Raw genomic sequence first — 27906 nt, 5'->3', positions numbered from 1 at the left:
AGACTTGCTCAAGTAAGGACTGAAGAAAACCTCTGTTCATACTTCAAGATTTAGTCTGTAACAATTTAATCTATCTAAATCTAGGAACAGAGGCAGATCTCAAAGACACCGTAGATTTTCCTCTTTTAAAAGTATGATGTATTTTCTAAGATCACAAGTTTTTCATGCCAGTATCATTCTACATTGTTCAGTTTGCCTGCCGACTTTGCAGCTTCTTTTGGCTGCTGCTGCTGCCTATATTAACAACTGAGTTTGAGATTAGTCCAAATCACCTACAGTTATAAAATCCTTCAAAATGAAAGTTGTTGCGTCCCCAGGAATATCACTGTTTAAGACCATGTTTAATTTCCTCTCAGTGTCTTGTATGTTTTAGGACAACACCACAATAAAAGTATCAAATATTCCCTTTAATCAACCTTTGCAGTTCCAACAAAAAACAGAATCGCAAATTCCTACTTTCTTCATCCTGCCGGGTTAAAAAAATTCTATTAATATTTTGACTTATATCACAATGTTTTGCATTCAGTTTATTTAATGTTGCTTTTCTAATGTGCAGCCTTCTTTGTAATGCTCTGTTACTGTATCTGAAATTTGTTTATTATTGCTAAATTCAATTCATTTACAGCTGTGCAACTAGAGCTAGATGTGGGAATGAAGGCAGAGTTACTCCTGGGGGGTTTCTTTGCCAAAAAATTAAAAATTATGCAAAATTCTGCAGATTTTATTTGTCAAAATAATGCACTATAGTCACACCCGTTTCAATTGTTTTGGTAAGTTATTTAAACTACAATACAGAAAAAAGTCACAATAACTATTCAGCATTTCCTAAACACATGAAAGATAAGTTACAAATACTTGGTAACTAATACCCTGCATTCCAGTTATAATCCTGGATTTTCATTTAAATTACATTACAGAACACCAAACGGGGAGGGAAAAGGTAGAATGTCATTATAAATTGCTCTGACTTTCACACATGGAAGTCATACAGTTTTGCTAATCATTGTCCTGGACCTAGCTGGGTACTTTGGGAAGTGCTTGGTTCTGATTATCCTGACGTTTTATTGACTGCTTGGTAAATGTTTTATTTGCCCTCAAAAGTTTTTTTTTTTTTTAAATGGGTAAGTAAAAATCTAACTCCATTGTGCCACTTTGGCACAGGAAAAAAAGTGAGAAAGTGCATAGATCTTCCTAGCTGATTCCCTTACGGTCATTTATAAGGCTTTACATTACTCTGGCAATGTAGGGGCCTTAAAACTTCTACAAATTTTTATGCTCCTGGGGGAACTGACTGAGAACGGGAACAGTTAACTAACAATAGAATAATTAACAATGTTACTATGCAGACCGGTTGCTACATTTCTTCCTCAGAGAATGAGTTCAATTAACCATCAACAGCAACATTAACAAAATGTGTTTCTTTTTTTTACAAAAGCTATTTTCTTTAACTTAAAAACAAACAATTTTCAGTAACATGATACTAATATTTAATTGTTTTTTTCAATTCTCAAGAAATTACATTTTACTAGGCAGGGGGACTGCTACACTTCTGCCTCCGGGACAGAGCCTTCCTCCCGGATAACAAAAAGACCTACCCTCCTCCGTGCCCCCGGAGCCACAGTATCAAGAGAAGGGGACAGAGTCTCTCTCGCTTGTTGGCCAGCCTTGCCCCCTGACAGTAATCAACGTCTCCCCTGCATGCACGCACACCGATCCCCCCTTCCCACCAGAGTGATTTGCATCTCTGAAGCTGCTCCAGGCAGGCTGGGCTGCTGGGGAAGAGACACATGTGCCCCCGCAGATTTCTTCTGCATTTTTCTGCATGGGGGGAACAGAAATATGTGGGCCATATGAATTCTGCATCCCCACATTGGCACAGAATTCTGTCAGGAGTACAGTGTGTCTCCTTGCATGTGCAATTACATCAGATGTTGTACCATAAGTCAGTAATTATTGTATTTTTTTCTAAATGTCATTATTTATCATCATTCTCTCTCAAGACCTGGAGAGCATTTTGATCCTCTAATGAGATTTGATTTGACTAGAGGTCATGAGACAGAGTTACAACATGCATGACCCCTGTGAGAAGCAAAGACTAATTAGGGGAGCTGGTCAGGCTTTTAGGTTGACCACCTGGAAGTCAACCCAGGCCTCCAAAACTTCTGGACCCATATTGCTTGTTGAAATAAATGTGAGACAGTATCTATTTTATAAATTTTATTAAAACTGTTAAACTAAAATCAAATCACCAAAGATAAGTTATTAATATTAAAATAAGAATACAGTATTACAGCTATCAAATAAGAATCAAATCAATTCAAGCCAGAAACAGGTTCTTAGAGTATCCTATGATGTTTAGAACAGCAGATCTATGAATTTTGCAGTTGTTTGAGAAGACTTTCCTAATTGAGAATGTCTGGCCTTCCCCAAGAAGTTCAGGTAATGGCTATCAGCTTGCCTTTTGGGGGTTTGGATCTTTCTAGTTCCATGCTGGAGAATCTGAAAAGGACCAGAAACACAAGAAGATCCCTAGGGTTCACCCATTTCACCTAGACTTCATCTTTTAAAATATGTGACTACTGGGAAATTATCAAAATAGTCCATTATAACCAGGTGATCATGTCTTCCCAAAGTTGAGTATGTCAATTCTAACTTTGCTGCATGAAATTGTGAGTTCCTATCGAATCATTGGTTCTTTCTGCTGGGAATCTCTGTACTTCTGAAACGTTTCACCGTTCTGCTCACCATTTCTTCAATGCCACTATTCATCTGTGGCCAGAATACAACTTCTCTAGCTCTTTTGATGTGGTCATTCCAAAGGTGCTCTTTGTGTATTCATTCCAATGTTTTTCCTTTCTCATCACTCTGTTAGGAACCACAATCTCTTGCGAGTGTGTCTGCCATTACTTAGTGGTATCCAGGTTAGAACTTCAGGGTCACATCATAGTTCTGTATTTTTTAAAGTAGTCACTATATCCTTGATAGTGCTTCTACAAGCCACTTTTTGTGTATTGCAATCAGAGATTTATGATTACTTTCTGCTTTGAAGCTATGGCCATAAAATTGTGAAATCTAGTACATCCATATGCCAGACTTAATGTCTCTTTTTTTCAATTTGTAGATACATCTTCTTTGCAGCCATTATAGCCATACATGCATATGAGACTGGTAATCAATCAGTTCCATAACACTGTAATAGTACTACTCCCAGCCCTCCTTTCAAAGAACAGGTGGAGAGTTTGATGTCTTTCAGGGACCCAGAAAATTGCAGCTCTGGAGCTATCATCAGAATGTTGTTTAAATCATAGTACTCTCTTTTGTGCTCTGGCATCCATGCCCATTATGGTATCAGTGTTCACTTTCATGCCTGCTAGATTCTCTAACATCTGTCTCATAACATGAAATATTTCTGGAGCCTAATATATTCCCAAAGGCAGTTTTAGGAAGCAGTATCTGCCAAATTGTGTGTTGGAAGTGCAGTTCTCCTTTGTTCCTATGTGTGCTCCACCATAGAATGTGCATGTGTTTGTGCACTCTTGCGCAGAGATTTTAGTAGCAGAGTCCATGCCTGCACTCTATATATCCGTGGATTCTGATGCAAGGGTATAGGGAGAGGCAGGCATACCGCTGCTCCAGTTCCTTCTCAACTGCCCTTTGCTTGAGACAGAGCGTAGTGGAGTCCACTGTTAAAAAGATAAGAGCTGAGAAGTTAAGAAAATAAGTATTTTATTTATTGTCTTCCTAATTGTTATATTTGTTTTTTATTTGCTTTAGCACGTGTTTTTGTTTCTGCCCCTCTCCCCCAATCACTTTTCTTTTACCCTCACTCTGGTTGTCTACAGCCTCCCTGCTTGGGTTATGCCAAAGACCCAATGTTTTCAAATCCTGTCAGACCTGCCACAGGTCTTTCCCCTTCAGCAACAAGCATCCCAGCTGCCTTGGAGAGTCGTATGTCTCATCTAAGAGCAAGAGCACTAGGCTTAAAAGCAGATCTCACAAGCTGGGGGAGGATAGGCTGACGCTCCTCCTGATGGAGTGCTCATTGAGACCTGTGTGTGGGGGGGTCCAACTCCCTTCCCTCATATGTTGGCCTCAGTCACTTGATCCAGACTGGTCACTTCAAAAGACCATAAGGCAGATTCGGAAGTGAAACACATAGAGGAAGAAAACCCATTCCCCCAAGAGAGACTCTCCAAAAGGGGAAAGTCACTTCTTTAGGACAGGGAGCAAGGAGACTTTGCATCCCAGTATGAATACTGCTAAGGCTTCTGCAGGCCCCAGTACCAAGATACCAGTATCCACCAGAAAAGACTTTTGGTATGCCTCGTGCCGAGATGTCTTCTAACAAACCACCATGAGTGGCACCATTGTTAGTACTGGAACTGGAGACCTCTAGGAGACTTCTTCAACCAGTGCTCCAGTACTGCTCTTCTATGTATGCAGCCACAAGAAGCACATGGACCTTACCTCCACACTGCGCCCGATTCTGTCCCCCTCAGGTCACATGCATTCAGACTGTAATTTTTCATTGTCCCCAGTGCCATCTCAGGTTCCTGTTGAGCACTGTCCAGGCTCTCTGGTATGATCCAGGTTCCTCTCCTATGAAGCCCTCTTAGTTACAGAGGAACCTAGGTTTCCCCTCCTAAAGAGTACCCAAAAGGATCCCTCTGCTACCATCTCACTGTTTGGAGCCAGAGTGTCCTTAGGTTATCCTGCATCCCAGCATACAGTCTCCTCCCCCTTGGTACTGATATACAGCCCCTCTGCTGATCCCTGGGTCTTTTTAGTAGGACATGGAGAGGATACTTCCTCAGATTGGGATGTTTCCATCCAGAATTCTACCTCCTTTGCCGTCCAGCTCCATTCTGTGGAGGTATTGCCCTTTATGCACCACTGCAGTGGGCTTTCTGGAACCCACAGACCAGTATTATAGGATACCCTCCCATAAGAAGCCCCATCTTTATCAACAGACATCGGTACCACAGGAACCTTCTCCCCAGGATGAGAGGAGCTGGAGTTAGAGGTTTAGAAAGTCCTCCTCCTTACCTGATGAGGTGGCAATGGCCCCACATTCATCCTATGCAAAGGACTTCAGGGCTTTTCAAGGCTTGATGAAAAGAATAGTGGAATCACTCCAGATCCCTCTGGAGGAAATCCAGGAAACTCAACACTTCCTAGGAGGCAGTGTGCATTCCTTCCCCAGGGCTAGGTCACCTATTAATGAGGTTTCATGGTCACTACCCCATACTGTATGGCAGAATCCTGCTACCATCCTGCCTATTTGCAAGAGAGCAAACAAAAATATTATGTACTGGCCAAGGGACTAGAATATATTTTCTCCCATCCCACCCCCAACTCCTTGATAACGGATGCTGTCAACGAGAGCAGCCAACAAGCTTATTCCAAATTGACTCCCTTGGATAAAGAGCTCAAGAGTCTGGACCTTCTGGGCCAAAAGAGCTACTCATTGGCTGCTCTGCAGTTTAGGATTGCGAATCATCAGGCCTCAATGGCAAAATATGATTCTACAAACTATGCTAAATGTACACATTTTAGTGACTACCTGCCACAAGATCAAACAGCAGTTTCAAGCTCTCATCTTGGAAGGCCAGATGATTGTGAAGACTTCCCTTCAAACCTCCCTCAACGCAGCTGAGACAGCCTCACGTTTGATGGCAACCGCCATCATCATGTGACGAGCCTCTTTGCTACAATCCTCCAGCTTCCCCCGGGAGATTCAGAATATAGTGGAGGACCTTCCTTTTGAAGGGTCTAAGCTCTTCAGTAGTGACACCAACAGTTCACACCACTCCTTTAAGGATTCCAGGGTGACCCTGTGGATACCTTCAGATCCATATGCCTACAACAAAAAGATGATGTAGCAACCCGTAGCTTGCTCAATGTTCTCAACCTTTTTAATACCAGACCTATATGAGACATGCAGAACTCTTCCAGACCTCACAAGAAAGGGCTCTTTTCAGTGGTGACCTCCCAGTATCAAATGGCCACTTTGATAGCATGGTCGAGGGTCATGAGCCACCCCTTTCTCTGGATCTCATGCTTCATGAAACCACTCTCCATCTGTTCTTTGGGGATGATCTCCCCTCTACCTGCCTGGGAACTCATCATATCAGACAGCTGGATCATAGAGGTGGTTTCCACAGGATATTTCATTCATTTCCATTCCATCCCCTCCCCCCCCCCCCGGCCCATTTTCCTGCCTCTTCAGGGACACTTCTCACATGGGTCTCCTAAGGCAGGAGATTCAACCTCTACTTTGGGGAGTGACTGAGCCATTTCCCCCCAGAATTTGTCAGAAGAGGGTTCTGCTCCCCTCTTCCCAGTTCCCAAAAGGGTAGGAGGGTGGAGGTTGATCCTAGACCTCATAACTATGAATATCTTTATCTTTTTGCAGCCTTTCAAGATATTGACCCTAGCAACATTAATTCCATCCTTAATTCCCAGAGATTGGCTCATTGTCCTCAACCTCTAGGCTGCACACTTTCATGTAGCTAAGCACCCATCTCATGGTTTGTTGTTGGTACAGAGCATTACCAGTACTGTGCCTTCCCCTTTAGCCTTTCAGCTGCTCTGAGGACCTTTATAAAGGTCCTCTCTGTCATTGCAGCTCAACTTACCTGGGGGAGGATAATCATCTTTCCCTATCTGGGCAACTGGATCCTCCTTGAGGTCCAGTCAGAAACAAACATGGCCCTAGTCTTATTTTACATCCTGGGCCTTTTTCTAAGCCTGGAAACATCTATCCTAACATTGGTACAGCACACAGACTTCACTGAAGCCACTCTGGACTCCTCAACCACCAGCGCATACTTACCAGCAAAAAGGTTCACCACAACAGCCATTCTTATCTCCACTCTACAACAGAGCCCAAATCCAAAGCAAGGGCTTGGCTGCAGCTCTTAGACCACATGTCGGCCTGCATGTATGCGATGCTGCATGCAAGACCTCACCTTCAGTGCTTTCAGGCCTGTCTCTGAATGGTTTACACCCCCATCAGTCTTTTCAAGTGAGTGACCATACCTCCAAGAGTTCTCTACTCTCAGTTGGTGGAAGGGTCCTCTCAGAGTTTGTGTGGGAGTTCCATTTTTGTATCCGTCCCCATCAAGAGTCATCACTCGGAAGCTTCTCTACTTCATTGGGATGCCAGGCTCCACAGCCCATGGCAAATGGACTCCTCAAGAAGCTTGTCTCCACATCAATGTTCTAGAATTCAGGGCAGTTCTCTATAAGTGCCAGTTTTTCCTCTGCTCAGGCAAGGTAATACTGGACAACAGAGCAGCAATGTACTATATAAATCATTGGGGGCGGAGGGGGGGGAGCAAGATCCTAATACTTATGTGCAGAATCGCTAAGACTGTGGGTACTGGAGCTTATCCCACTGCGTAGCTAGCTCAGTGGTCTACCTTCCATGCCTGCAAAACACCGTATCAGATTCCCTGAGCAGGCACTTTAACCAAGCGCAGTTTTGTGATCTGCTTCTTTCTCTGCAAGTGTATTTTTGCTTTCCTCTCGCAACGGGTCTCCTGATACAGAACTTGGGCACCATAACCCACCCCAATCTGTTAAATCTGCACCCCAGGGCCTGGCTCCTCAGTGGTTCTCAGGCATAGAACTGGGCTGCTATCCCAAAGTTCAGTCTGTACTCCTGAATAGTAGGTAACCAGTCATGAGGAAAACCTACCTGCAAAAGAGGAGGCACATTCAAGTCTGTTGTAAGCATAAAAGGGGGGTAAATTTATGAGTATGCCAGGGTGCCAATTATATTTTTAAAGTTGAAGTCTAACAAATTAGGTTTGCCACTATATAATAGAATTCAATAGGATAATCGCTTTTTATTGAGTCCAGGGAGCGTTAGCTTACTAGATCAACTTTTAACTTGAACAGTATTTCTCAAATCAGGACACTTGCTTATTTTTAATCAACCAACAATTTATTAATTCACCAAGAACCACATAAATATATAATAAACCATTCACCGCTCAAATGTAGACACAACCAATTGTATATACTACACACACACAATGCAGACCTGCAAGAAATTATCACACATAAGAGTTGAGGCTCAGAAGTTATATTAAAGAACAATGCAAATTACCAAGATTTCTTATTACATTTACTTATCAACAATTCTCAATTATTTAGTATCTAACACATTTATCACATGTCCAAGGGTGGACTTGTCTTTAAGGCACTTTGAAGAGTGTGGTTACTTCTCTTTGACTACACTGGTCCAAAAGGGACACATTTTGAATACTAAAAGTAATTGCTTAAAACAATTCTTTTCAATCTCTCTCAGGTCAATTTGCTTGGATTTATAAAGGAGTTAAAATATAAAATGTTTACACTTGAATTCTCACTAGAGAGTCTCACTAGTAGACTCAGCAAGATAACCTACAGTTATATATATTAACAGATTGAAGGGGAAATACAGTCTTTGAAATGAAATCTCACCACTTCTTATCCTCTTAACCCTGGGATGGGGGAAGAGTCCTTTCCACACAGCTGGTCTGGGTGTCGGGCACATTTAGGATTGTGCAGCTTCTTGTGTTAGGTTCTGTCAGTTCTCTTAAGCATATGGTGACCTCAGTTTTCTATACCCTAGTTGCAGGGTTTGTTGGAGGGGGACACCCTCTTATTCCTACTGGATACTTGCCAAATTAGTGGTTGGGTTTTATGCAGTGTAGTTTTAGTCAGTCCCAGGATATTAGAGAGACAAGGTGAGTGAGGCAATACCTTTTATAACAGGTAATACCAGCTGATGTGTGTTAGCTAATCTTGTTACCTGCTTGCAGAATGACTCATCCACTTCCTCTTCCTGATTTGATGGTCTATAATAGACCCCCACCATGATATTGCTACTGTTCTTTTTCCTTGTTATTCTCACCCAGAGACTCTTGTTAGGTCTGTCGTTCACTTCCCCTTGGACCTCGGGGCAAGTGTATACATTCTTGATGTACAGCACATCACTTCTTACTATTTTTCCCATACCTATCCTTTCAGAACAAGCTATATCCTCAATTCCGGTACTCCAATCATGGGAGTTGTCCCACCAAGTCTCTGTGATGCCAATTAAGTCATAATTTTCTTCATGTACCATGATTTCCAGTTCATCCTGCTTGTTCCCCATACTCCTTGACTTTATATACAGGCATCGAAGATATTTTGCAGACTGCCCTGTTGCTTTTCTTTTTTGCCTTTTTAATGCAGTTGTAATTTCTAGACCCTTCTCCAGAAGTTTCATAGATTCTAGGACTGGAAGGGACATCGAGAAGTCATCGAGTCCAGTCCCCTGCCCTCATGGCAGGACCAAATACTGTCTAGACCATCCCGGATAGACATTTATCTAACCTACTCTTAAATATCTCCAGAGATGGAGATTCCACAACCTCCCTAGGCAGTTTATTCCAGTGTTTAACCACCCTGACAGTTAGGAACTTTTTCCTAATGTCCAACCTAAACCTCCCTTGCTGCAGTTTAAGCCCATTGCTTCTTGTTCTATCCTTAGAGGCTAAGGTGAACACGTTTTCTCCCTCCTCCTTATGACACCCTTTTAGATACCTGAAAACTGCTATCATGTCCCCTCTCACTCTTATCTTTTCCAAACTAAACAAACCCAATTCTTTCAGCCTTCCTTCATAGGTCATGTTCTCAAGACCTTTAATCATTCTTGTTGCTCTTCTCTGGACCCTCTCCAATTTCTCCACAGCTTTCTTGAAATGCAGTGCCCAGAACTGGACACAATACTTCAGTTGAGGCCTAACCAGCGCAGAGTAGAGCGGAAGAATGACTTCTCGTGTCTTGCTCACAACACACCTGTTAATGCATCCCAGAATCATGTTTGCTTTTTTGGCAACAGCATAAGACTGTTGACTCATACTTAGCTTGTGGTCCACTATAACCCCTAGATCCCTTTCTGCCGTACTCCTTCCTAGACAGTCTCTTCCCATTCTGTATGTGTGAAACTGATTGTTCCTTCCTAAGTGGAGCACTTTGCATTTGTCTTTGTTAAACTTCATCCTGTTTACCTCAGACCATTTCTCCAATTTGTCCAGATCATTTTGAATTATGACCCTATCCTCCAAAGCAGTTGCAATCCCTCCCAGTTTGGTATTGTCACCGAAATATCGGGTCCACCTAGCTGAGAGCCAATAACAGCCAGACAGGGATAAGGAGGAGTTGCTTTATTCTGCAGAAGAAAGGAGAGCCTTGCACCTTGGTACAAAGACTCTGTCTTACACACATTTTACAGATCCTTTATACACATTCAGACAAAGGTCCTTGCAGTGTTAACACTTGATTGGTGGTGGTCAGACCCGTGCTTTTGCTATCTGGTCAGTGAAAACCGGCTTGGGACCAGCTCCAACTACCTTAAGGCCTTGAAGGGAAAACAGTTGAAAAGTTCAGGCTACTGTGTACTTGAAGTGTCTGCTTCCCCCTAATGGCCACTCGTTGACATAAAGGCTGCTCTGTTAAGGGGAGGTCATTAGTAATTTTCACAGTATCATCTGCAAACTTAATAAGCGTACTTTCTATGCCAATATCTAAGTCGTTGATGAAGATATTGAACAGAGCCGGTCCCAAAACAGACCCCTGTGGAACCCCACTTGTTATACCTTTCCAGCAGGATTGGGAACCATTAATAACTACTCTCTGAGTACGGTTATCCAACCAGTAATGCACCCACCTTATAGTAGCCCCATCTAAGTTGTATTTGCCTAGTTTATCGACAAGAATATCATGTGAGACCGTATCAAATGCCTTACTAAAGTCTAGATATACCACATCCCGGTACCGCTTCTCCCTTATCCACAAGACTCGTTATCCTATCAAAGACAGCTATCAGATTGGTTTGACATGATTTGTTCTTTACAGATCCATGCTGGCTATTCCCTATCACCTTACCACTTTCCAAGTGTTTGCAGATGATTTCCTTAATTACTTGCTCCATTATCTTCCCTGGCACAGAAGTTAAACTAACTGGTCTGTAGTTTCCTGGGTAGTTTTTATTTCCCTTTTTATAGATGGGCACTATATTTGCCCTTTTCCAGTCTTCTGGAATCTCTCCTGTCTCCCATGATTTTCCAAAAATAATAGCTAGAGGCTCAGATACCTCCTCTATTAGCTCCTTGAGTATTCTAGGATGCATTTCATCAGGGCCTGGTGACTTGCAAGCATCTAACTTTTCTAAGTGATTTTTAACTTGTTCTTTTTTTATTTTATCTTCTAAACCTACCCCCTTCCCATTAGCATTCACTAAGTTAGTAATTCCTTCAGACTTCTCGGTGAAGACCGAAACAAAGAAGTCATTAAGCATCTCTGTCATTTCCAAGTTTCCTGTTACTGTATCTCCCTCCTCACTGAGCAGTGGGCCTACCCTGTCCTTGGTCTTCCTCCTACTTCTAATGTATTTATAAAAAGTCTTCTTGTTTCCCTTTATTCCCGTAGCCAGTTTGAGCTCATTTTGTGCCTTTGCCTTTCTAATCTTGCCCCTGCATTCCTGTGTTGTTTGCCTATATTCATCCTTTGTAATTTGTCCTAGTTTCCATTTTTTATATGACTCCTTTTTATTTTTTAGATCATGCAAATTAGCCCCTTCCCCTTGTCTTCATTACTTGAGCCTAGATGTGCATTGGCCGGATTTTTGTCACCATCTCCCATAGGACCTAGCTTAAAGCTCTCCTTATCAGGTTAGCCAGACCACGTCCAAAGATGCTGTTCCCAGTACTTGATAGATGGAGCCCAGCCCAGCATAGTAATCCTGGAACATCAGCTCATTATCAAAGCAGCCAAAGCCCGCTCACCAACACCACCTGCATTGACACGCATTTACTTCCACAATTAGATGGTCCTTGCCTAGGCCTTTTCCTTCAATAGGGAGGATGGACAAGAACACCACTTGTTCCCCAAACTCTTTCATCCTTCTTTCCAGAGCCATGTAGTCTTCAGTGATCCGCTCAAGGTCATTCTTGGCAGCATAGTTGGTGCCAACATGGTTAAGTACGAAGGGGTAGTAGTCTGAGGGCTTGATGAGTCTTTGCAGACTATCAGTCACATCCTGAATTCTAACTCCAGGCAAGCAGCCCGCTTCTCGGGATTCCTGGTCCGGACGACAGATGGATGATTCTGTCCCCCTTAGGAGAGAATCCCCAACCACCACCACCCTTCTCCTCCTCTTGGGAGTGGGGGTCGTGGAACCCCTGATCCTTAGGACAATGCATTCCATGCCTTCCAGTCAACGGGGGTCTCCTTCTGATCCTTTCCTTCAGATGACCCTACCAAGGCATTCTCAGCAGTAGTACCTGTGCAGAGAGCCTGAAAGTGGTTGCTTACCTCCATCTGCATTGGGGGTATATTGGTTCTCTTTTTCTTCTTCTGGAGGAATATGCTGCCAACTTTCTTTCTTGTTCTTCAGTCCCCCCTGTGCTGTCCTCTCCGATTCTTTGGCATGCTGTGCCCGCAGTACCAAATCCTGACTTCTATCCAGGAAATCTTCATTTTCTTAGATGCAATGCAGGGTTATTACCTGGGTCTTTTTTACTCTAACCTTTTTCCAATATAGAGACCAGATTGCACTTTGTACAGAAAAAGTAACTTCTATTGTCCAGGAGAACTTGGCACATCCCATGATGGTCTCAACAGCCAACCTCACTATCTATATTTCCTACCTTGTAATGTATCAAGAGCCTCTTCAGATGTATTTATTGCTCGCACAAGCCTGAAAGGCAAAATCCTGTGTGGGCTCACCCCCTAGGTGAACTCTGAGGCAAACGCCCTCTGTTTGCTTCTCCTCTGTTCGTATCTTACTTCATAACTGGAACTTAAAAAGTATTTGTAGTAGAGTAAAAATTCCTTTATTTTTCTTTGTTTAACTTATGCTATGTTTAAATCCCACATGTTTAAACATACCTAGCTGTGTTTTTTTAAATAAGTGATTGAAAGTCAAGAGTTTAAAAGAAACATTTGTATACACTACAAATCAACAGTGGCTGCAGAAAACATTCGTAAATATTAATGTGTGCATGTGCCATGGGGGCTCCATTCTTTCTGAAGTCAGGCGAGAACATTTAGAATTTAGTTTCAGGTTTAGACTCACTCAGAACTTGAAAAAAAACCCACCTTTTTTAAACTCTTCTTTGGCTGTTTCACGTTTACGAAGAATCTTTTTTCCCCTTGTCCTAAAATATCTGCTCCCATTGTGGTTTGAAAACATTTAATATTTATAGTATGAATAAGGCAATAAGATGTGCCCAAAGTGAGGTCTGATGGCACAGGAAAGATACAGATTCAGAAGACAAAAAGCAGACACTATTAGAACTGTACGGGATAATGAAAACCAATAAACAAGTGGAAAATTACACATCTCAATCACTATTTTAAAAAGGAAAGAAGGGGGAGCTTTTTTGTGTCTGCTTTGCTGCTTGAACAGAGTACTGAGTGTGGCTGAAGTCAAATCATCTTTCAGATATCAAAGAAATACATAAAATTTATGTCAGGTGGGCTAATGATGAATCTTTTCTCCTATTATTTTGCAGATATTGATGAGTGCAATGAAGACCCCAACATCTGTCTCTTTGGCTCCTGCACTAATACTCCAGGAGGCTTTCAATGCACCTGTCCCATAGGCTTTGTGCTGTCTGACAATGGACGAAGGTGTTTTGGTAAGATGCAGTGTTAAACTGACAGCAGTAGTTAACAAACTTTGCAAGAAGAGTGGGGACTATGTAGTAATGTCTCTCAGGTTGTCAGGATTGTTGCCATGTCATGCTCTTATTATAAGTTTATTATGTTAAAAATAAGTTGATTAGGTTCTCCCAGCAAAATAAATGTTTGTCACATGGTGCACCATGCTCTACAGAAGACAATAAATCTCTTACCTTCTAGTACAACTTAGCAATATGACCAACAGTCACAGTTCCCTTTAATCCTTTTTATAAAACTAAATCCATTGGTTCTTTTAAGGGTGTATTCCCTGCCCAGATGTGCTCCCTTTGTGCCACAGGTTATGAGCTTCTACACCTTTCTCTCTACAGCCCCTGGCACTGGGATGCCATTCACCTCTGCCAAGATGGTGTACAGTCCTGCTGGAACTAGCACTGGACTAGGGCAGATAATCATGGAGCTATAACCAGCTTCCTGATAGCACCATGCTCTGCTGCATCCAGCAAATGCTAGGCATGACAGGAAACTTGCCTCAAAATATTGCAAGAAATCCTTTTCTTTTTGTACTCCAAAAATACTTGTTTACTTGTAGGAAAACTGCATTTGCATCATGAGCTCAGTTCCTTGTTCCCTGGGCTAGCAGAGTCTGGGGCTATGTGGAGCTGTCATCTGTAAAGGCAGGAGTGGAGGTATTTTTTACCTGTGTAATGATGGTCCCTGCTGTCCTGCAGAGGGTGAATAATGTGCAAGAAAGTCTTAGGCCTGGTCTACACTAAAACATTAGGTTGACCCAGCGATGTTGCTCAAGGGTGTGAAAAATCCACATCTCTGAAGGGTGTAGTTAAGCCAACCTAACCCCCACTGTAGACAGTGCTAAGTCTATGGAAGAATTCTTCCATTGACCCTAGCTACTGCCTCTCGAGGAGGTAGATTACGTACGCCGATGGGAAAATCCCTTCCCTCAGTGTAGATAGTGTCTACACTGAAGTGCTACAGTGGCACAGCTGCAATCCTCACTTCAACACTGAATGCAGCAGACAGCAGTTGTGCATAACTGGGTTGGTATCCTGTTGTCTGGGTGGGAGATGTATTCCCTAATATAATGGGGAAAACTCAGGCCTAGAATTATCCCTTTTATTTTCAGATACATTTTTCTCTAATCAGGCCTGTCATATAGTATGTGTGGGTTTTTTACTTACCTAGCTTATTACTGTTGCTTTTTGTTTGTTTGTTTGTTCTCACTTTTCTAGATACCCGGCAGAGCTTCTGTTTCACTAACTTTGAAAATGGGAAATGCTCTGTCCCAAAGGCTTTCAACACCACCAAGGCAAAATGTTGCTGCAGTAAGATGCCAGGAGAGGGATGGGGTGATCCTTGTGAGCTCTGCCCCAAGGAAGAAGAAGGTATGCATCATGGTTTATAATAAGTGTAGGAAAAGTGTAGGAAAAGACTGAAATGTGAAGGCAAAATAGTGCCTCTGCACAGCAGTAAATTAGCCTCCCACAGTAGTAGGGGGAAAGGCAAAATGTGGGTTAGTGCCCAGAAACACAAAAGCCGTCACTGGCATTTGTTTTGTTACCCTACTATTTGGTTTACACTAAACAAACTGAGGGGGACGCATTCAATGATTATGTGCTAAGAAAGCTGCTCTATAGGCTCTGACACGATTACTCAGGCTTATTACTAGTAAAGGCTGTTGCAGTTGAAACTAGCAAGAAGGGAAAAATACAACTCAATAACGGGGAAAATATATGGTGGGAATATCTATCCAAAACACTCTCTCTTTCATGGGTGTTAATTAAATTCAGCTGCCTTAATGGTTTTGATCACTTTCATCCTTGTTTGTTTATAATTGTTTAAAATGTTCCTCTTCAGTTGCTTTCCAGGATTTGTGTCCCTATGGCCATGGAACTATCCCTGGGATTGATGATACACGGGAAGGTATTGTTTTATTTCTGACACCACTTAGAAAATCTTTAATTCCCAGTTAAGCAAGGCGCCATTGGGTAATGCTGTTTTGTTCTTTCTGGTAAAGCTTTTTTTTATTTTGTGGTTTTTGTTTTGTTTTCAAGTGTGACAGCAGTTTTGGGACACTGAGAAAGCTTACAAGATATATTCTATTTTTGAAACTGCATAGTTATATTTTGGCCCAAGACACACAGAACAAGATGTTTACTTTTTGGTCATTTCCTGCTTTTCATTAGAAATGTAATATTTAATATAAAAAACAGTGAAGTTTGAGAGCTGAAAGATTGCAGTTTACGTGGTTTTCTATTTTTCAGATGTCAATGAATGTCTTGAGAGCCCAGGCATTTGTTCAAATGGTCATTGTATCAACACTGATGGATCATTCCGCTGTGAGTGCCCCATGGGATACAACTTAGATTACACTGGAGTGCACTGTGTGGGTAAGTTCTGATTCTACATTAGGCAAACTGTATTGCAAGGATAGCAATGCTTAAAGTTCATAAACTTAAAATACCACTTAGCCTGTGTCCCAGTTCTCTTAAGTTTGTGTTTTACTTATTTCATCCTAGATACTGATGAATGTTCGATTGGCAATCCATGTGGAAATGGCACATGCACTAATGTGATTGGTAGTTTTGAATGTAACTGTCATGAAGGATTTGAGCCAGGCCCAATGATGAATTGTGAAGGTAAATTATGATTTCCGCCTTTTTACCTCCTCTTTTTCTCTTATATTTAAAATATTTTATTTACCATCGCACTATCAAGGGGGTATATATTGGGTTTTTATTACAAAGTCAAAGTTAAAAGGAATCTCTCCTCTTGAAATATGGCAATGAAAAATAAAGCCTAGGGTTCTGAAATGAGCTGTGTAAAAGTAAATGTTGCAAAAATAGCACTTTTCATGACTAGCTAGTGTGTGGTGCAGTGTAACCCTGCTAACATTCCTTTTGAAGGAAAAGTTTTCTCCTCACCCAGCTCTAGAGAAATATGTTGCCTGAGAGAAGTGTTTCTAAGAATAACTGAACATCTTAAATTTCCTCATCAATACATTGTAAGGGCCATTAATGTGACATGTGAGTGCAGATAAGTATGTTTATTTTATTAGTCAAATATGCTGCTTGTTAGTTTTTTCCCAAATCTTAGGGTGTGGCCTCCAGCGATGGAGGGAGAGAAGGGACATAGGCTACTCAACTGTTCTCCAGCATCTCAGCTTTCATTTGAAAATAAGGGGCTAGCTGTTATGGTTGTAAAGAAAACCTTGAAAATGTTACCAGAGTGTAATTGGTTCAAAAGTGTTTGCCTGAGTTTGAAGAGAACCTGACACAATAGCTTTGGAGTGTGACTTGCCCCATTCATTTCATTGGGTGTTAAGTCAAATGCCACTAATAATACTTTAATTGTCAACATTAACTATTTCACTGCTCAACAAAACACGTAGGAAAGCAGAGAGAGGATCATATTATGAAGTTCTATTCATTTTGGATAGGCCTTTAACAACATATGGTGGGTTTGAAGGAGGGCATGATTAGTTTATTTTCCTGAATAGGAACTCAGCTTTCAAAAACTTGGGAAATGCAGGCTTATCACATCCTTGAAAAGACTGTCTATTGTAAATAGTGTCATGTAGTAAAATCTCAAACCCAACCAAAATACAAACACCTGCAACTCTAACCTTAAAGGTGACTTTAGAAGTGTATGTTATAAAATTCAATGTATATGAGGATATATTTATTTCTTGTTTATGCTGCTTCAGAAATACACAAAAAAATTCCCAGGATTTCTAACACTTTTTAGATGGTAACACAGAAAATGTGGGTATAAAGAAAGTTCTAGTGGTGCTATTACAATTAAACTGGAACATAGCATTCAGTCTCCCTTTTCCTTACTATTCAGACATAAATGAGTGTGCGCAGAACCCTTTGCTGTGTGCTTTTCGGTGCATCAACACTTACGGTTTCTATGAATGCACCTGTCCGGTTGGCTATGAACTGAGAGAAGACCAAAAGATGTGCAAAGGTAATTAACTTAAAAAAAGTTTTAGAAAGTAATGGCTATTGAAATGTAATTTTTTCCCCATGCCTGTTACCCAGTAATAATCAAAGTACAGTCAAAAGTTTTTTTTTCAGTGCATCCTGTATCCAGCCTTTTTAATAAAATGTTGCAACAGGACCTACCATATGATGTACCAAATGGATACACTCAGCATTGTGTCCAAGACAGAATATCACCTGGTGGGCCTTGTTGTCTCCACTTGCCACAAAAACTTGGATCAAGATGGAGCATTTTATGCTGGAGCATGTCCTCTCTGTGGGTTATACTGTAACAATGTTAAAGATGGAGGTTACTGCTATTTGCTTAATTTTATACAAATTAGGAGTGGCTCTCAGGCTTTTGATTAATTGCAGAGCTCACATGCCCCCTCAATCCTCCCCAAGTAGCCTGTCACCTAATTTACTCTTAATAAAAACAGTTTGTGGTTAAGAAGAAAAATAAAAATTATATTTTCTGAACAACAAATACTAGTTGTCTTCTACAACTGAACCTACAAGAAAGCATTCATGCTAGGTCTTTGTTATTTGAAATACAACACATACTACATTTTTTTTTCAGACCTGGATGAATGTGCTGAAGGTCTTCATGATTGTGAATCAAGAGGCATGATGTGCAAAAATTTGATTGGCACCTTCATGTGTATCTGCCCTCCTGGAATGACCCGTAGACCTGATGGAGAAGGCTGCATGGGTAAGGCTTGGGAACACTTCATATATTGCTCCAATATTAAAATGAAAAGTTAATATACAAGTACATTTGGAAAATAACTACAGATGGTCCCCGACTTACGCAAGCATTCTGTTCCGGAACGCTTTGTGTAAGTCGGGAACGTATACCCGACAATTACGGGGGTGGGAGGGGGAAGCTTACAGAACTTACGGAACTTTTTCCATAAGTCCAGATTTGCATAAATCGGGTTTGCGTAACCCAGGGAGCGTCTACTCAGAGCATTCTTTGGTTAGGTGTCAGAATTATATACCTCTTTGAAAAGTAATTGAGATAACCAGAGACATTTCTCTCAAGCAGTCCAAGATCACTGAAAGGGTGGGAATTTTTAAATACAAAGAGATACAGAAAATTTACTCTGTTGTACTGCTTGACACTGGAGTATTGGTATAAAGTTGTTACTCTGATTTTGAGCCAACTTCAGTTATCTTTTGGAAAAAGCCAACTCCTTAAGCGATATATTATTATCCCTTTGTGACTTGGTTGTTTTCTGCATTGAAACATTAAAGGGGCTAATTTTTTGCACAATTTTACCCATCCAAACCTGCTCCTAAAATGATGAATTATTGAATTGTAGGCTAACGGGGAGACCGCCAAACACATAAATGGCAGCTAGGTGCTAATTAATTACACCCTTTGCTACTTGACTGTGGGTTTAGATAAAGTAATTAGAGGCACAACTCCTCAGAATTGCATCTGCAATATTTTGTAGGGACAAAAACACAACATTGCATCTGTGCTCAGCTACATATACCCAAACATCTGTTCATGGGGATGGAGACACAAGGCCTCTTGAACTTTCCACTTGACAAGTCTACTCTAACCCCGTTCCATCCAGTCTTTTCTTGTTTTAGGGCTTGATTCTCTAATCTTTACAGTGAGTAATTCTTACACAAGTCCCAGTGAACTCAGGACTACTTATCATAAATAACAGTTAGGGCCTTAGGTCTATATTTGTTTCTTTTTCTGTGTGGCCTACCTTTGCTTTCGGTGCACAGGGTTGTAAGAATTAAGTCTTAAAATTACTGTGACTACCCATTAAAGCCTTAATTAGCTAGCCAAAAGGCATTTCTTTTGATTGTTCTTTAAATATGAATAATAAAAGTAGAAGAATTATTGTAGGTAAATAAATGATATATTTGCAAAAGTCTGTATTAATAGTAGACAAATTATATTTATGTATCCAGCATTTTCAGAGTTAAGGGGTAACGATCTAGAGCAAAATATGAACATTTTACTCCAGCCATCAGCAGCAAAGAATTCATAGAAATTAAAAACCACCAAAATTCAGAATAATTCTCTCATCTTAAGATGAATAGGCAAACAGTTTCCCTTGACCATTACTGTAATTTGTTTAGAGGGAAAAATGGATAGATCTTGCCAAGTGCTGCTGTGTCTGGAATCAGAATTTTTCCCTTGCAGTGTCACAAATCCATTGCCCATTCTGAAGCTTTCTGTATTGACAAAAAGTACTGGAATTTATCTCCAAGTTTAAAAAAAAAAATCTTTAGTTCTCTTCAACAGACATCCTGGTGAATGTGTTCAAGAGAACAGTAATAATCTTCCCCCAGCAGCAGAGTAAAATCTCTCCTTACAGAATTATTATTTTATTGTGCATTCAAGGAAAACAGTCTTCTTTAATCATAAAGTATATCAATCTATTTGCTAGTAAGAAATCAAGAATTGTGCCTTTATGCAAGAGACAGCTGTTGGATTCAAACCTACCTCTGTTTTTGCCTTGAGCAGCCAAACCTTCTAGTGTTCTTCTTTTAAGCACCTATGGAAATTACTGTATCAATTTGTTTTTTGCAAGCTAATATGGGAAAAAGAAGGAGCAGACACTTTGGGATTATAAACCCTATTTTAGGAAAGGCACCTAAGCATACTTAGTTCTTACGGACTTCAGTGGGACTTAAGCATGTGCTTAAGTGCCCCTCCTGAACAGGCACACTTTATAGAATCGTGGTCATGTGACATACTCTTTAACTATTAATTTTCTGTTTCTTAATGGCTCACACTATTTTATTTTGAATGACTTCATTAGTGTATAAAATTTCATTTTAATGCTAATTGCTGGACAAAGTTGTAGTGCAGTGAGCTTATGCCATGATTCATTTAAAACTTACTATAATTGGTAGGAAATTGACAAGGTTTATCTTTCTAAGTTGCTATATTTTTCCATACCTTCTTCAAAGCACATAGTGTGCTGAGTTCTCAACAGAAGAGTGAACATCAGCTTTTGGAGGCTTACTCAGCTGTCTTTTGGCCACCGCATACAAATATATTAGTTACCAAAATGTTTGAATTTTCTTTGCCTGCTGAGTAAATAACTGACAGTTTTTAGTCTGTCAATTCAGATAAGTTTTAAATCACATTTATTGTGTGTATATGTGTGATATTTTTGTAAAGATGAAAATGAATGCCGTACCAAGCCAGGTATCTGTGAAAATGGTCGCTGTGTGAACATTATTGGAAGCTACAGGTGTGACTGTAATGAAGGATTCCAGTCAAGCCCATCAGGCACTGAGTGCCTTGGTAAGTTGATTTCCTTGGCATACATTTCCCGTTACATGAAAAAGTATAAACTCTGTGCAATAATATTTAAATAAAAAATATTTTATGCTTGCTGCTTGCTAAGATTTCTACCAATAATGCAGACCCCGAGTACTTCACATGTCTCTTGGCTGTGTGTATAATAGATTAAATCACAATCCTTGATCTGTTTTTCAGGATTAAGATAAATTGAGTTTTCAAAGAGAAAACAATGATTTATTTTATTTCTGGGAAAAATAATTAACATAGCCAGGAAAGATGGTGGTTTCGTGCCAAAGGAAAAAAGTTTGCATATAGGGTAAGCGAGGCTGATGCTAATGTTAAATAACAAATCTCACATTAAGAGCAAAATATTTCTAATTATTCCATTTATGAGCCAGATACTGCTGCTACAGAATTCGAATGTTAGATCTGTTATACTGTACAGTTGTGTGTAAAAAATAAATACAAATCATTACTTTTCAGTAACTATTTTGATTAATTTTTTCCTAACTCACTGTTTTGCTAAATGGAGATTATTATAGTATGAACATTTAAAGTAAGAACAGGAAATGTTACTGGCAAAATTCTATATGTCATAGATTCTAATTTCAGTCTGTAAATTAACATTTTAAATAAATTCTAAACAATTAAAAGGGAGCTAATACAAACTTGAAGGATCTTATGCCTACCTGGAAACAATTTTAGGATAGTCTAATAACCTGAAGAGGAAGGCAAATGAATGCAGTCACTGATAACTTGGGAGAGGGGCAGGAGTGGTTGATGAAGCTGTTACTGCATGCTGAAGAAAGGAGAGTGACTAGAGTTGTTAACTGTCCGGCGGGGCTTAGTTTGTTAGACTCTAGTAACTTCTGGAAGATAGCAGGGCATCTGATAATATCTTGGATTTTTTTCAGTCTTCATAGTGTTGAATTCACAAAGGGGTTTCTCATTTTAACTAGTAAACATAAAAGCTATCATTCAACAGAGCAAACAACTGGTTATTGTTTAATATTTTGGTGATTACCAGACATCAGTGTATGAATTTATCTGATTCAAAATGCTTAACATTTTAAGAAGGGATGGGGGGGGAAAGCAATTGAATGAACTGAAGTGATGAAACGAAATAATTCTTCTAAAGCAAACTACAACTGTAAGAATTGTTGAGACATTAGGATTTATGCTCCTCCCAAAAAATGCAGGAAATCAGTTTCTTCAAGAGTAAATGTGCCACTGAATGAAACTGGGTTTCATGATCCTGCTTGTGAAATATTTTCAAGGGAAACATCTTCATCCAAATGTAGTTGCAGTGATAATTTAAATCCCTGTTCTGAACCTACGAGCAGATCTTCAGCATCGACATGAACCAGTCATGATGCTGATGGTGGTTAACAGGTGGACTGATATCCCTGCTTCCCCATCCTACACAGGAAGATTTCAGGCTAGCTACAAAGGGGACTAAGACTAGGTGCTGCAACATCGGACTTTTAGGCACCCTGCTGCCCAGTGGAATCTGCCACTCTCACTTAGGCACCCAGGCTGTCTACACTACACATTGGAAAAGTTAGAGCAGGGATCCACATTAACTAACCAATATGATATGCTGATGAGAGGGATGTAGCCTAAGCCCTGCCTCTCAAAGAGAGTTAGATGCTTAAACAGGTGGTACCTCCCTCCAATTGGGAATTTCAGCTGTAAACTCTCACCTGGATTTAGGGCTGACGTGGCTTAGGTGCCTGAGGAAGAGGAGGGTATGTGGTGGTGCTTTTAGTCAATTATTGCCAATGGATAGGGCACTCACCAAAATGTTAGAGACCTAGATTCAAACTCCTGTTCTGTATGGTGTGGAGAAGGCCTTGGATCCCAGGTGCCCCACCTCCCAGGCGAGTGCTGTCACTATAGGATACTCTGGGATGAGTCTCTTCTCAATCTCTCCTGTTAGGGCACTCACCTGAGATGGGGGAAGACCTGGGTTCAACTCCCTGCGCCAATTAATATTTAAATATTTACAGGAACATCCCCCCCTCCCCCGCATGCCTACTGGATCAAGCCTTGAGGATTAGGTAGGCAGGGGAATGCCTAGTTTGTGACTCCCACTGGGGCTTAGGCATCAGGACTCAGGTGGTTTTGTGCATGCCCAGCAGCAGAAATGTAGGCACTTGAGGTGTCTATCAGTGGAAACAATGCCTAGGGACTTCAGGAGCCTATAAGGTTAGATTGTTAATCCCCCCTCCATCTGACTTTTGGATTTGGGCAGCTAAAGTAGCAGGTGCCTAAACCCCTTTGTGACACTAGCCCTCTGTCACTAAATTTGCATCCAATTACCATAAGTACTTGAAATTTGCATTGAGAATATGGAGACCTTTGCTCAAAACCCAACACATCAGACCAGCAATCCCTATGGTTCACAACATTATCAGTATCAGGCTCTCCCATTCAACCTGGCATTAAAATGATGGTGCTGGTAGCAGACTAGAAAAAGGAAGGCATATGTGCATCTCTGCTTGGATGGCTAGCTAGTCAGAGCCAAGAAAAACCACCAGATGAGGGAAGCCCTTGCCAGGATATGCTTTCTACAAGAGAACCATGGACGGATCATCAGCCAGAAGAGTGGTTGATTTCTGTCTTGGCAGCTAGTGTTACCCAAGCCTAGTTAAACACAGAAGCCAGCAGATCTTTCTTAAAACAGGAGCGGCATCTGAAGCTGCAGTGCCAGAATCAAGTCCTGCCGGTGAGGCAGGGTGCATTTAATCTCCCACCTAGGTGACCAATTATGAATCCAAAAAAAACAGATTTTACAAAAAGTTAGGAAAAAGATTTTGTAGTTACTATTACATGCTGATTCAGTATATTCTGGCACTCTGCACTGTGTAATTGCTTTCTGGTTGTTCTTTTATTATCAAATGAAGTGCAGCTGCAAGATCTACTCTGGAGCAATATTCATGGTAATACAGTACATTGTAAAAACATGTTACAATGCCAACAAGTGAAAGTGTAGCCATATTTAATGGAATTTTTGCATTAAAAAAGGATTGTGATATTTTTTCCTACTTACTGTATAACCAGTTCCACGTAAATTGTTATCAACAGAGTGTTGATTCCATAACAGAGTAGTAACATTCAAGGTGCAGGGCACTTCTGAAGATTAGTGACCAAATGGAGCGAGGATGGCTCAGGCTATTAATCCCAGCCCAACCTCAATCCCAAGGAACTACACTGCTCTTTTGAACTAAATATATGAACAGATATTTTCAAAAATTACATTTTGGGGGAGTTTGCTTGGTGCTGTTTCCCTTCAGTGCTTTTAGGGTCATGGTATCCCTGCAATGCATTGTGCTGGGTATTTCTTTAGAATTAAAGCCCAATACATTTGCTGATCAGATTGTGCAGTCTTGTGTCAGAGTTCCATTTAGCTTACGTATGAATCAAAGCTTTGTATGAACTCCAGGTCAGCATGTACTCAATGAGCTCTAGCTTTCAACATTTCTTGCACAATATACCTATTTAGTTGACTTCAGCTATTTCTTAGTTAGTATATAGAAGAAAGTGAATCTTGTTGACATTTTCAGAGTATGGCTCCACAGTAGGAAAATTTAGTCACAGGTGTAAAGTTTTACTGATATTTAAATTAGTTAAGCATAAGCAGAATTAAAATTGATAGCCATAGGCTTTAATCAGTGTAACTGCACTTGACTTTATTGCCTTCTGTACAGTATTTTGGACTGACTGAAATCCAATAGATTTCAAGATAGCTAAATGTGGACTAATAAAATTAGGGGGGGAGGGAACAGTGCAATGATTGCTTGTCTTTGGTAAATTTAATTAGATGACCATGGGTAAAAAATTTCAAAAGCACCTAAATGACTGAGGAGCCTAAATCCCATTGAAACTCACCAGTAGTTAGGCTCATAAGTCATTTACAGGTTTCTGGAAAATTTTTCTGTATATCTACAATTATTAAAATCAGTTTTCATAAAGTAATTAAAAAATCCTTACTCCTTTAAACAATGGATGCATAAGTGGCCATTAGGTAAAGGCTATAAAGTAATTCCCTAAAGGACTGAAGTAATATTCAATAAAATATATAAATACTTTATATTTCAAACTATACCCCACACTAAAAATCTGCTGCTCCATGATTCAGGTCCACATTCTAGCAATGTTTCATGGTAGCTATGATGTCACCACATGATGTATGCTGGGATATCACAATTAGTTACGTAATTTCCTTAATAAAGATTTGTAGCTTCCTTTTTAAAACCGTGAAATGTGAAAGCTTTAAGTCAGGAACATCTCTTAACTAAATAGATACACTGTGTTTACAGAAAATAATTCTCTTCCAACCAAATTGGATCTTGTTAATCTCTCTAAAGTTGCTGCAATACAGGTTATATTTTTAATGAGGAGACCATTTAATATCACGGTGTAATTTTAGCTGGTGGTTCAAATTAAGTGGAACAATAAAGGCATACCTAAAAAAAACCTAACTTATGCAAGGAAATGTAAGTTATAGCTCTTTGTACCTGCTGATTCTATTCCTCAGTCGATTTGCACAGAGGACGATCAGGCAATTTGCTGTCACCTGTCCTCCCTCACAGTATCTAACAGAACAGATGTAAGTAGTGCCCCACCAGCAGAAACCACTCATCTGAATCAGTTTAGCCCTGTGTCTTTTGGGGTTCCCCAGCAGAGAACAAGTTAAAATTTGCTCTGCTTCCTCAATGTCCCTCCTGATGGATTTTCTTACACTGCCTAGGTGTAGGATGGAGATACTATGCTTCCACAAGCCAGTGAAAATCCAGGAATGAATATGATCTATGGTGTATCACTTTTAGTAAAATACAGCTGATTTTTACTTTGAAAGGAAAAATTTTACCAGTGAAAGAGCTACTTTCAGAGAATAACCTGCAATGAGGCAATCCAGTCCATTTTAACTAACAAATCAGGCAGATGATACTGGACCTATTACTAGTGTCGGTATCCTCTGTGTAAAAAAATAGGCTAATTGGGGGATATTTAGCATGCTAAGGCCATGTTTACACTTAAGTTTTGCCGGTTTATTTTATCATTCACACAAGTAGGCTGCTCTGCCAGGTTCACTGGGGGATGCTCCAGGATGTATTATTCTGAGACATAACCAATACCAGGTCTCATGTAACCACTGACTCACTTGGGGGAGTCCTAGCAACCCTTTAAGAGCAGTAGATTATCAAAGTATTTTTAGGGTAAGGTAAGACAAACCATATTAATATGCTAAATGCTCCCCAAAGACTGGTTGCTATAAGAGTCACTCAGCACATAAATCTGGGGTCACAGCAGTTTTTTTCTAGTTCACTTTTAAAAGCATTTATATGTAACAATAATGGACCATAATAGTATCAGTGAGACTTCCTGTTTAATACACATCCAGCTCACATTCTTTCTTGGCCCCTCCACTCTCCTTTCAGATAACCGCCAAGGATTCTGCTTTGCTGAAGTTTTACAGACAATGTGCCAGATGGCTTCCAGTAGCCGTAACCTTGTCACCAAGTCAGAGTGCTGCTGTGATGGAGGGCGAGGCTGGGGTAACCAGTGTGAGCTTTGTCCACTGCCAGGAACCACCCAATATAAGAAACTCTGTCCACATGGACCAGGATATACAACAGATGGAAGAGGTAATTGTGGGAAGAGCAGGTGAAGAGGTAGAGGAGAGTAAATAGACAAAGATAACACAGAAAGTACCATGCTTTCTTAAATCTCAGATGTTTAGCTGAAGTTACCAGCATTTCTGAAGTTTACTGCAAAATTGCTCGGCTTGGTATTTTCTATACATCCAATAATTTATTTCATATGCTTTTCAATGGGCAGCACCTACAAATCCTTACCTAGTGCCTGCTGTGGGAATATTCATATAAGCAAGAATTGAGTCCTAAAACAGGAGACGATGACTAAAACTGAAAGGCTAAAAGCTGTCTAGAACAGGGGTGGGCAAAATATGTCCCGCGGCCTGGATCTGGCCCATCTAACATTTCTGTCCAGCCTTCTCTGCCCCCTTGCGATCTCCAAATCCAGGCCGCTAAAAGTCCTGTGGCACAGCGGGGCGCTCAGGCAGGCTGCCTGCCTGCCATAGCCCCACGCCACTCCCGGAAGCAGCAGGCTGCTGCTAACATGTCTCTGCATGCCCCTGGGAGGGGGAAGGAGATGGCTCCGTGTGCTGCCCCCGCCCCCAGCACCGTCCTCACAGTTCCCATTGGCCGGAAACTGGAGGTTGTGCTTGCGGGTGCAGGCAGCGCACGGAGACCTGCTCTCCCGCCCCCAAAGGGCGCGCAGATAGGTGCCGGCTGCAGCCGCTGGCCTGAGCCTGTACCTCACACCCCCTCCCGTACCCCAACCTCCTGCACCAAACTCCCTCCCAAAGCGCACACCCCTCACCCTCTCCTGCACCCAGCACTTTGCACCAGCCTGGAGCCCCCTCCTGCACCCAAACTCCCTCCCGGACCCCGCACCTCCTCCATTAATATAGTAGAAATGTGCGGCCCATGACAACTTACCGAAATTCGTGAAGTGGCCCCCCTGCGAAAATTATTGTCCACCTCGATCTAGAAGCTGTTGCATGCTACAAAACATATATACATGAGCCAAAAGGCATCAACAGCTGAAACCTGTAGCTACACAATAGTTTCATTGTATGATCTGCATATTTCTACAAAGAAATCATAAGCATAAACGTGTTTTTAATTCTTATGAATGTTAAAAGAAAATCAAACCAATCTAAAGAAAATTCACTTCTATTAAATATAAACATTGTGTAAATTAAGTTCGTAAAACTGGAGCTTGGTTTCTCAGTACATCAGCAAGAGAAATTAGGTTGGACCAAGTTACAGAGTTCAGATCCAGATGTAGAACAGAATTTAACAAAAATATGAAGGGTGATTGGATTGGGCCCATCTCTAATGACAAAGTAAG

The 27906-nt window shown here is 40.9% G+C and overlaps 1 protein-coding gene across 1 annotated transcript in view; it reads left to right on the top strand.

The window, feature by feature from the left end:
* FBN2 (fibrillin 2) overlaps window positions 1-27906 on the top strand; it is a 260834-nt gene that overhangs the window by 213380 nt on the left and 19548 nt on the right. Inside the window, exons 49-57 of the mRNA XM_065406785.1 lie at window positions 13554-13679; window positions 14931-15083; window positions 15556-15621; window positions 15963-16088; window positions 16218-16337; window positions 17545-17667; window positions 18262-18393; window positions 20839-20964; window positions 26409-26615. Coding sequence (XP_065262857.1) covers window positions 13554-13679; window positions 14931-15083; window positions 15556-15621; window positions 15963-16088; window positions 16218-16337; window positions 17545-17667; window positions 18262-18393; window positions 20839-20964; window positions 26409-26615 — 1179 coding nt within the window. The remainder of the gene's footprint in view (window positions 1-13553; window positions 13680-14930; window positions 15084-15555; window positions 15622-15962; window positions 16089-16217; window positions 16338-17544; window positions 17668-18261; window positions 18394-20838; window positions 20965-26408; window positions 26616-27906) is intronic.

This window comes from Emys orbicularis, chromosome 6 (assembly GCF_028017835.1).
Source record: "Emys orbicularis isolate rEmyOrb1 chromosome 6, rEmyOrb1.hap1, whole genome shotgun sequence".
In the NCBI taxonomy this organism is placed as follows: domain Eukaryota; kingdom Metazoa; phylum Chordata; order Testudines; family Emydidae; genus Emys; species Emys orbicularis.
Note: the sequence above shows the minus strand (reverse complement) of the source record. Positions and strands in the feature narration are given on the sequence as shown.